The 11,316-nt window shown below is 33.3% G+C and overlaps 1 protein-coding gene across 1 annotated transcript; it reads right to left on the bottom strand.

Moving 5' to 3' along the window:
* Positions 1 to 3,027: 3,027 nt before the first annotated feature.
* On the bottom strand, positions 3,028 to 7,937 carry LOC111881846 (probable sucrose-phosphate synthase 1). The gene is made up of 12 exons (XM_023878236.3): positions 7,560 to 7,937; positions 7,292 to 7,381; positions 6,910 to 7,154; positions 6,056 to 6,818; positions 5,813 to 5,929; positions 5,605 to 5,736; positions 5,347 to 5,523; positions 5,220 to 5,273; positions 5,057 to 5,119; positions 3,985 to 4,860; positions 3,654 to 3,781; positions 3,028 to 3,514 (listed from the first exon to the last, which is right to left on the bottom strand). The coding sequence occupies exons 1-12, from the start codon at positions 7,737 to 7,739 to the stop codon at positions 3,235 to 3,237; spliced, it is 3,105 nt and encodes a 1,034-aa protein (XP_023734004.2). The 5' UTR covers positions 7,740 to 7,937; the 3' UTR covers positions 3,028 to 3,234.
* Between the last annotated feature and the right edge of the window lie 3,379 nt (positions 7,938 to 11,316).

The raw sequence follows: 11,316 nt of genomic DNA, 5'->3' as shown, positions 1-11,316 counted from the left end.
AAATTAACTTACGAATATCTTATTGGTAATTAATTTTTTTTAGCAAATAGACATTGTTACACTTTCATTAATGTTGATTATGAACATATCTTTTAAAAAAAATACATTCCTTAAAATTGAAATCGTTGAAATTGTTTTTTTATTAAAATTAAAATCGATTGAGTTTTTTTTTTTTTTTTGAGTGATCGTATGTTAGGATAATGGTTAACGGGGTTGCCTGAGGTGAAGGGTGGTGGTTGTCGAAATTGAATGTGATGATGTCGGTGATGAATGTGCTGGTGTAGGACCAACCACGAAAGAAATTGAAATCATAAGGACCATTCGTATAATTTATAATAACTAGTTAACGAAAGATATATTAAAAACTAACGAAAGTGACTTAACTAATAGGTAAGTTGTAAGTTTAATGATCTATTGAGCAAAAAAAAAAAAAAACTTTTTACTGACTAAATCGGATAAATGATAATAGTTGATTGGGCTATAATGACATTTACCCATAAATAAATATTAAAATCGGTATCCATTGCTTTGCTGCTTAATCTAATAATCGTATTTGCAGTTTACTTATTGGGATATGTTTTTCATTCATTTTGAATCTAGATTGTGTTTTACATGTGGTGGTTATGAATTTTGTTGGGAAATTTTGGATGTTATCGGAAAAAGAGAAATATGATAAAAGGAAGGAAAGAGTGGTGTTTTCATTAATGACATTGGTAAGAAGATACTTGGGAAAGCGTGACTAGTGTTGTTAAATGTTGATGGTTTAATGTTGTAGGCGCATGCCCACCAACAAATAGGATTTGTTAACCGCGTCGAGTGAGCTCATTTATGGATATCAAGTTATCAACGCATGGGTGAACCTTTATTAGGGTAAGGGCGGCTGTGGCCTCCCCTCCCCTCCCCTTTTTTTTTTTTTTTTTTTTTTTTTTTTTTTTTTTTTTTTTTTTTTTTTACAAATAGTACCCTATACTTTAATGTTATATATATTAAACCAAAAAATATAAAACTTTGACGGTAGCCGCCTCTGCTCACCGATTTTTATACATATTATATTTTTTGACCCCCAAAATCATATGTTAAAATTCCGCCCTTGTATCAACGAAGACCACTAAAGTGATGTGCTGTGAATAAGGTGTTTTTAGTTGTCGGAGATGAAGTATTTGATTTGATACCTCATACCCGAAGATAAGTAAGGGGGTGTTAGATGGCGGTGAAGGAGAGGTAGGGGTGGAGTGAGTTAATAAACTCCTTTTTATTTTTTATTTTAATTAATATAAATAAGTAACAGAGAGGAAAAAAAAATAAAAAGAGTAAAATTGTCTTTTTATCAAAGGGTTTTTAGCTCAACAACATTCAATATTGTCATCTCATTATGATTGATGTTTAAGTTTCATCGTAGACATACATAAAATTAAATGATAGTTTAGAAGTAAATTAGATTTACGTTTAAAGAAAAAAGTTAGACAAAGGACCACATGTGTAATGTTCTCAAAACCACATCAATGGTCCCTATTAATTTTTTTGAAGGTTAGAATAAACATGCATATCTAACCAAACTAAAGGGACCAAAATTGCAACTTACTATATATATATATATATATATATATATATATATATATATATATATATATATATATATATATATATATATATATATATATATATATATATATATATATATATATATATATATATATATATATATATATCAAGTTTTGAATGTTTGATGGTTACTTGTGGGCATAAATGGTTGACCATGAATTGATGGCCTATTAAAGAAGTTTGGGTTTAGAAGTTGACCTAACTTTATTGCCACTCCGTTGGACTTGCTCGTCTCACTAGAATTCATTCAAAATTATTTGAAAATTTTAGGTTTGAAATGTGGGCGACCAATTAATTATAACAAAGATATAGCAATAAATAAAAGAACACAAGTTGTGGCTAATTAAATTTCTCTATCGTGAGCCAAAATTATCAAAGCTAGCATAAAAACCAAAGGGTCTTTGATCTATCGATAAGGAGTGCTCTCTCAAATGAAAGATCATGGATTAAAGTTTCATTAGAAGACATAAATGGTGTTTATGAATAGATTAGGAATAAATTATTTTTTCGTTTTAAAAAAATCAAAGCAAGCGTAAATAATATATGATTTATTTTAAATGACAAACTGCACCATTTGAACAGTCGATATAAGAGATGATCGTAAAACAATAGTGATATTCAATGGTACACAGTTTTTTAAACTTATATATATATATATATATATATATATATATATATATATATATGATAAAAGGGCAAAATACGAAAGTTGTTATATTTTTGTATTTTTATTGATGTAGCTATTATGTATTTTTGTGGTGAATAGACTATTATATATATATATATATATATATATATATATATATATATATATATTTTATTTAAAAATATAAAACTTATGTTCGAGTTACATTGTTTTTAAGAAAGAGCAAAATACAAAAAGAACAAAACAAAACAAAATGAACTTCTCTGTTTTATTAATTTAACAATTGAACTATTGTTTTTAATGATTTTTATAATAATAGTAATCTGCTAATTTTTTTTTAAAAAAAAAAAGATACTTCAATAATTCAGTGACTAAATTGATAAGAAAGAAATTATGTAATTGGTTTATTTTTGTCAGTTTCTTGCTAGTTTATAAATTAGGTGTTCAAAAAAAAATTCTTACCTTGATATCAAAAGCAAGTAATGAAAAAAATGTTTTCTTAAACAAGAATGATTTTATAATTACGAAAAATAGATAGAAGATGAATAACGGTAAAACTATGTATGTATTCCTATTATAAACCGACATTAGTGCCATGTATTTTGTCAACACTCGTCTTTATTACATGCATCTAATACATCAGAAAGACAGCCAATTTGTAGGTGGAAAATAGATGACCTATCTGGCTATCTTTGCACCATTTGGCCATAAACTATTAATCTCTACAACTACATGGTTTCCCTCAAGCCAACTCAAACTTAGCTTGCAAGATAGACGCCTTTCATATCAATAATATTCCCATTTCAAGGTCAAACAAATATTTTTTAATTCCAAAATAAAAATTCCAATTCAAAAAGAAGGTATAAGTTTCAATGCATAAGGTACAACTTTTACCATAGCTTTATTTCTCAAGATCCGGCCATTCCAGCTCCCGAACTGTACATACAAGTTCATAAACTTTCCAAAAAAAAAACAAAAACAAATTCTTATCCTTTGAGAACTCCTAGGTTTCCCAACATTGTGCGGATGTCGGCACTGGTAAAATCTTGGGGTGTCTGAATAACGTTAGGGCTGTCTTTGGGGATGACGTCAGAAAGAGGGTAGATTCTGTTGGCATGAAGTAGGTTGCTATTATTGGTACTAACTCCCTTCAATATAACCGACTTATGAACACCACCAAGAAACCCTTCGTAATCGGTGTCGCCACTTTCTCCAATAAAAACCACCACCTTCGATAACTCCATTCCCCATCGTAGATACAAATACCTAAAAATCATATATAGTATTTTTATTTAATAAAGGAAATAATTATTTTTTTTCGTTTTAAGTGTTCTTGTTCATTTCTTTACTTCCTTTTTTGTCGATATTTTTTAAACATTATTTATCCAGACAGACAACACTTTACCTGAGGGCTTGTGAACGAGACGCCAATACCGGGATAACATTTATCTTCTTCCCGTTTTGGCAATAAATAACATGACAACGAAGAGCTTGAATCCTCATCATCTTCCGAAGTTCCTTCGCCGGAGGAACCTACAACAATAAAAATATGAGTCAATAATGGCCTCATTTGTTACACTGGACAAGACATAACAAGTTGTACTGATGGGCCCACCCAAAAAGGTGTGAAAAAGACGTCAGTCCTTATCCCACCTTTTAGGTGGAATTTTGTCTCATTCACATCGGTCTCAATGTTCTGTCATGTCATGTTCTGTTGAAGTGATAGATAAACTTACGAGTGTGGGATTGTGAACATTGAAAGCGTAACAATAATCGGTTGAAACCGCTTCATCTTCCATAACAACATGTTCACCATTTTTATTTTTGTCAACAAAAGAAGACGCCCATCTAAGCAAAGTCTTCCTAAGCCCTTCACCACCCCACCTATACTCAATATGCGAATGATAATACAAATCAAACACAAACGGATTATCTTCACTATGAGAAGATGTGTAATAAAGATCGGCTCCACTATTACAAATAAACGCGTCAAAATCGGACGAATTTAACCCTTTCGAAACCATAAACGAATGAACTTGCGCCATCTGTAACGATGTAGCCAATATAAACCCAATAGAACCTTCCGTCCTCTCCTTCTCCACTGCCTCAAAAACCTTCTTAACATTTTCAAAAATAACACCAATGTCATCACCATCGACCGCAATTACAAAAATACCCTTACGCCTTCGTAACGCCGGGAACTTCCCTTGGTCGGTTTTTTCTCCTTTCATGACACCCTTTGAATACGACATGACTGCGTTCTCTATTTTACCCTTTTGATCTTCATAGTTATCCATTGAAAACTTTAGATTTAGAGAAATGTCTTGCATGTCTCTTAAAGAATCACTTGGTGATTCGGCTTCTGAATTTTCATCATCATCATCATCATCATTATCGTTGCCATTTTTTAGCCACCCAGGTTGCCTTGGTTTGCAACTTGCAATTCTTGAAAGATAAGTTTTGCAGTGTTCAGTCCATGAAAATAAATGGATGTTTCTTAACCCGTTTGACCTGCACTTTGACCAAAGTTGTTTGTCTGCTACAAGTTTTAGTAACGCGTCAGCAACGGATTTTTCATCGTGGGGATCGACAAGTAAACCATTGTCAAGTACCTACAACAAATTAAAAAGGGCATTTACGTCTTTTGCACAAATGAGAGATCTAAAAGGGGAATTCAAGTCCCAGTCCAATGCAAGTCAAACACAGTACAAGCTGTCTTGTCACTAGAGCTATTTCCAGTAATAAGGATGAAAAGGGTATTTCCGTCTTTTACAACCTGTTATGCTTTATTAAAGAAATACAACTTACACGGTGTATATCCACAGGGCCTCCATTTTTTGTGGCAACCATTGGTAGCCCATGAGCTGCAGCCTGTTTAAAGAAAATTAATAAATTATACTAAATATTATAAAAACTCGATACCTTAATTGCTAAATATATCATAACTCAGAAGGTAAGGTAACCGACTAGCCTCAATTAATGTGAGTCCAAATGGCTCTATAAAAGCCGGATTAATAAAAACACCCTGCCAACAAAAGCAACACAAGATTTAATATTTATTTCTGAAACATAATTATTTAATTCTTCAAAAATTTTACCTTTGTTTTTGCTGCTAAACGATAGATATCAGGGACCTCACTTTGCTTATGATGTTTAGGGTATGCCACTTGACCATAAAGATCATATTTATCAATCATTTTAATAATGGAAAGAAGCATGGAAGCACTAGTGTTTGACATCTCATCAATGTTATCTCGGTTACCCATTATTAACGTCTGTAAAATCAATCCAAAAAAGTTATATCCAAAATAACAAAATTACCAAAATACCCTTGTTAGGGTAAACTTTACACTTACAAGATTTGCAAGCTCGCGTAACGGGCGACATTCCCCAAATGCTTTGACCAAAGTTATAAGGTTCTTTTTTGGGTCTGGCCTAGCAAGTGCAAGTATCATAGGCTTTCTTGGGTTTGTAAAGAATCGCATTATCTGCAAGTTTTGATATTGAGGAGAGATGATTTTTTAAAATTATAAATAAAAATTATTAATGAGAAATGAAGTGGACCTCTGTCCAGATAGGCGGGTCCGGAGAAGCTTGGCGATCTTCTGTTGTTTCCATGTCAGCATCCATGTCACCATCGTGTGGGATAATATGATTGAATTCCATTCCAGGTGGAATCACCTACAAGGGATAATATGATTGTTAATATATATACAAATATGAGGTCAAAACTCAAAATGGTTGAATTAGAAGATAGAGCCACTTAATATCTACATAAATAGAATAAAAGAAAGATTTGTCACTTACAACCATACGAGGCATGAATCTTCCATAACAGCTCACATTCCTTCTAATCCTAGCCCTAAGCTTCCTTTCAAGAACAGGGTCAAACCCATTATACAACCTCCATTGTTCTTCAATCTCCTGTCTTGTACTAGTTATAACAACCTCAGAAGCATCAACAGTCAATTCTTCAGCCTCAATCCTTCTCATTATCTTATACGTATCATTTATTTCATCTTTAGACAATCTCCCTTGTCTCAAAAGTTGCTCCAACTTATCTCTCCCTAAAGAATGACCAGTAAAAAGCATAGGCACATTTAGGGCACCAGACAAAAGAGCAGCTGAATCACCTGCATCTGCATAATGACCATGGATTGCTACAGGCCACACAGGGTGGCCCCCACCTACTTGCTCCCCCAAAACTTTTGACATTTGGATGATGTGACTAAGTGCTCCATCAACAAATTCGGGTATGTGAGGCCATAGGGATTCTTTAGGGATATATTTGTCTTTTGGTCCGAATGGAATACGGATTATATACGCGCCACTACTTTCGCCTATTTCATCTGTTAAGTTATTTGAATTGTGTGGTGATAGCATTTCTGTTGGTTCACCATAACTCCAGTCTACTTCAGATGATGCTACTTGCCTAGTCAGCAAATCCACTCGATAGACACCTGGCATTGAAGCTAAAGCCCTTGCGAGTTCAACCACATACTTTACTTGACCACCTGTATCAGAATCACGCCCTAGCTCCATGTTTTCACCACGTATAAGACCATGAAGACTGCAAGAAATTTGGTTTTCAAAAGCTTTAATAAAGATTGTTAACACGAATGGATTGTGGATAGGGAATTAGGGAATTAGGGATAGCTTACCTTATGAGTACAAGGTAAAGTTTTTTCCCCTTTTGTTGATTAGCCCATGCCTCCATAGCATCTGTAGAGCTGATTCTAGGTAAACGGCCTCTGTTGCTGTTATCACCATGAGCAGAAGCATCAGTGATGGTGTCTCCTTTCTCCCCTTCTGATAAGTCTTCTGACATATCAGCCACAGCTTCTTTGCGACCACGTTCACGCTCAAGGCGACGTTTGGTCATTCTTTGGGCTACCTCGCTCTCAAGCTAACAAACAAGAATGAGAACATAAAAATTGAATCGATTTGTCGGTTGAATTAAACATTCTTCTCCTTTTTTCGTATAGATTCGGGAAATTGAGAAGAAATTAGCAGAGGAAACATTCGAATTGAAGGAATAAAAACCTGTTTTTTCTGTCGAGCCAAATTCCAGATCCTCCAACACATATTCTCAAGCCTAGTGTTCCTCTCTTGAGGACTCCTCGTCGCTTGTGCCTGTATACACAGAATCATTTCCAATTTCAAATTGAGAAGAAAAACAGAGCAAGATACAGACACAGTGCAAAAACGCACACCCCGTGATTTGATTGATTTTTTGCATCAACATATACAGATACAAAAACAAGTAGCGTGTATGTATCGATCAACTGAAAAAGAAAAAGAAAAAACTTGCCTTAACCCAAGAGCGATGGAGATCGGTTTCATCAAAGCCGATAACGTTATCAACGAAATAGCGAGTCGGACTAAAACGGCCTCTCTCACGGAGGAGCAGCGAGGATTTAGCATCGTCAAGTCCAGGTCCGACATCCAGTATCGCCTCCAAGTAACTGTTTATCCAATCGTTTCCCGCCATTGCTCCACCACCTTCCGTCAACCTTCTGCCCTCCGCCCCTTTCTCTGCGATGCCTCTTTATGTGTACTATGAGTGTGTGTGTAAATGGTTAGAAGAGAGAGAGAGTTGGTGACGTTGTGACAATGAACGTGATGAGATTGAAGACGAGAGTGGCGAGACAGACGATCTGATAACACGCGGAGGAGAGAGAAAGCTGATATATAGGGATCTGTATTTTTCTATATTCCTGTAATCATCGTATATATAGTATATATAATATAATATAATATAATATTTCATTCCTCCTATATTTAATAGCATATTAATAAAAATCTATATTCATTCAAATATTTATTTATTTTTAATTGTTATATTTATAAGAGATAATAGTATTAACTATTAAGTGAGCAATTTTGTTTCAACAATTATAGTAAAATTAACTAATTATTTCTAGATTAAGCAAAATATTTTAAGTATTGTATAATGCTTATGTGACTCGTCAGATTTGCTTCTTTGGCCACGTATACTCTACATTATTAAGAATAAGCATGATTTATAACAATAATTGATAACATTTGAAAGCATTAAATTACTTTTTAAAATAATAAATGAAAAAAGTTTTGTACTAGAAGTGTGCATTAAAAAAATAAAAAATTATCGCCATTTTAGCATTTCTTTAAATTGTATTTTAAACTGTAATAAACTGATAACTTTATAGTCAATTTCGGATTGAAATTATCATTGATCTTTTTAAGGTTTGGTGAAAGGGAATTTGAAGTTCATTGAAAGAAAAAGACATGTCCTTGAAACTTGTACATGTGTTCAAGACAAAAAAAATAGACAACACCAAGTGTCACATCATGTAACTAAATTAACTCTTTTGTGGTAAATGGGATGGTTTGAAACCATTGGCGTTCTTGGTCTACAACATAAAGAATGTTGACTCAAGATAATGTCAGGAAAAATCCCTTTCCAAAGAAGCAATGGGCGACCAATGGGTGACAAAATCCCAAGTACTAAATTCATGCTTCATTTTAAAAAATTTGTACATGAATTTATTAGAAGCTCGTAGAAATGTGTATGGGTGATAAAATCCCATTATACAAAACAGGTTGATGGTGATGGGGTTTATCACCAATTCGTCATTGGCAAACATTAAGAATGGGCAATCAGAAGGCTCGATACTACAATTGAAATTGAATCACAGATCATAGTGAGGAAGGTAGTATTAGTCGACAATGGATATGAGTGCAAACAAACTCAAGTTCAATCGGTTAAAATTTGGAACATGGAACATAAGGACCTCGCTTCAAATTTTTCATAAGCAGAATGACCAATTCTTTGACCTTTATGACGTCCCCAATAGCATTAATAATAAACTTTCTTCAATCCAATAGTCCAAGTATGGACATTAAGGACAAGATCCTTATCAAGAACTCAAGGTGTGGAACTGGACATTAGATCATAAACGAAATAATGGTGATCGGCAATATGTTCAACATCAAAAGAGTAATTTACCATAATAATCATGACAAAAATGCAAAAATGATCCTTGTGGTATTCACTTTTTATGAGGTTTAGTTCAAACCTCGATTTTTTCGGTTTCATGATCCTTTTGAGTTGGTTTCGTTACAGATTTGGTCCCTTAGTGAAATGATTGGAATATCTTTGAGGTATTTATTTTTCATTTTTTTAAATCTAATAGTTATTTATTTATTTTAATAATTAAAAAAAAAAAAAGGGTCTCTCTCTCTCTCTCTCTCTCTCTCTCTCTCTCTCTCTCTCTCTCTCTCTCTCTCTCTCTCTCTCTCTCTCTCTCTCCCCCCCCAAAAATCCATCCAATCCCATAAACCTAATTTTGATACATAGTGACGCTTCAATTGAGTTTTTTGAGCATTTAATCTAACGTTTTCATTTGGGGTTGTTTTTTGAGCATTTAAGCTAACGCTTTCATTTGGGGTTTATGATGGTGTTGCGACCGATCTCCTCCATCGATTTCATTAGAAATCACTTCTGATGTGTGTGTTTTCAATCCATCCCTTCACCTTTATTTTCACACAGCATATGTTTTGATCATCATCTACAATTCGTTATCTTTTCACACAACCCTTGACACAGACACACAAACCACGTCTCCACCGTTGGAAGAAAAAGAGCACAAAAAATAGTATTTTTGTTCTTGTCATTAGCGCGGGTCCATCTTTTTTACTGATAAATCACTTTGCATCTCAAGAATAATGAAAAATTATGAAGAGAAACACGGTTATTGTACTCGTATTCTCTAAAAACTTTAAAGAGAGAGATTCATGCTTTCTTTTTTTAAAACGGCAAACTAACATATATTCTTAATTAGCAGCTATGTCTCCTAGTAAGACTGGAACTCATGACCTCTCATTTGAGAGGGTCACCCCTTACCGCTAGGCCAAAGACCATTTGGTAGATTCATACTTTTTGAAGTGTAAAATCACTTTGATTTATTGGAATAATTTCTTACAACAATATAAAGCCTCTATATTTTTTTTCTTTGCTGATAAATCACTTCACATCTCAAGAATAATGAAAAATTATGAAAGAGAAACGTGGTTATTGTACTTGTATTCTCTAAAATATCTAAATACTTTAGAGAGAGAAATATATATATATATATATATATATATATATATATATATATATATATATATATATATATAAAAGTTTACTAAGGGATCAAATCCGCAACAAAACTAACTCAAAATAACTGTGAAGCCAAAAAAAAAATTAAGGTTTTGACTAAACCTCAAAAAAAATGCATCACAGGGACCATTTTTGCAGTTTTGTCTAATCATATACCAGGGCAATGAGTTATCGACATACTCATATTACAAAGACTCGGCATCAACAGAAATCGGTTAGAAATATATCTACCTCATTCTATTTTACATCTGAAAGATTTGTTAAGTAAAGACTAATGAAAAAACAATATTGTCATATTTTTAGTGCAAAGCGAGAAGAAAAAAGGGTCCTCCAAAGTCATGAATATAACAAAAATTCAAATATAATTCACAATTTACAAAAATAATTAATATGTACCGCCTGATTTTCCATTTATTATATTTAATTAGTTGTTTTATCCTTAAGTTGCCAAATAAATATTTATAATATTGTAGACTTTCATGGAATTGTTTTAAGTGCATTTTTAATATGACTCGGGGGAAACATATTAGATGGCATAAATTAAGGAAAGTAATTAAGAATAAGAGGGATAGTTATAAGCATTGAGATCTTAGAGGTAATGTATTAAGTTTTGAGGCGTAAAAGAGAAACTATGGATGAGCTAACTATAAAATTGACAAACCCTAATACTCCCATTCATTATGCGGTTGATCCAAGAGTGAAAGAACAAAGAAGATGAAGACTTGGGGAGGAGAAGAAGAGGATTTTTTTGTTACTTATTTGATCAAATCCTAGGTGGGTTCTACACTTTGTTTTGTGTTTTGAGCCACAAATCACCACCGCCACCGTTATGGTCAACGATAGCCACCATCGTCACAACCATCATGGTGTTTTGGGCGAGTGTGCTTGATATTCCTAAGACACGGTGTTTTGGTTGGTCTTCTAA

The sequence above is a fragment of the Lactuca sativa genome, chromosome 5, assembly GCF_002870075.4.
Source record: "Lactuca sativa cultivar Salinas chromosome 5, Lsat_Salinas_v11, whole genome shotgun sequence".
Taxonomy (NCBI): Eukaryota; Viridiplantae; Streptophyta; class Magnoliopsida; order Asterales; family Asteraceae; genus Lactuca; species Lactuca sativa.
This window is presented reverse-complemented; position numbering and strand designations above follow the sequence as displayed.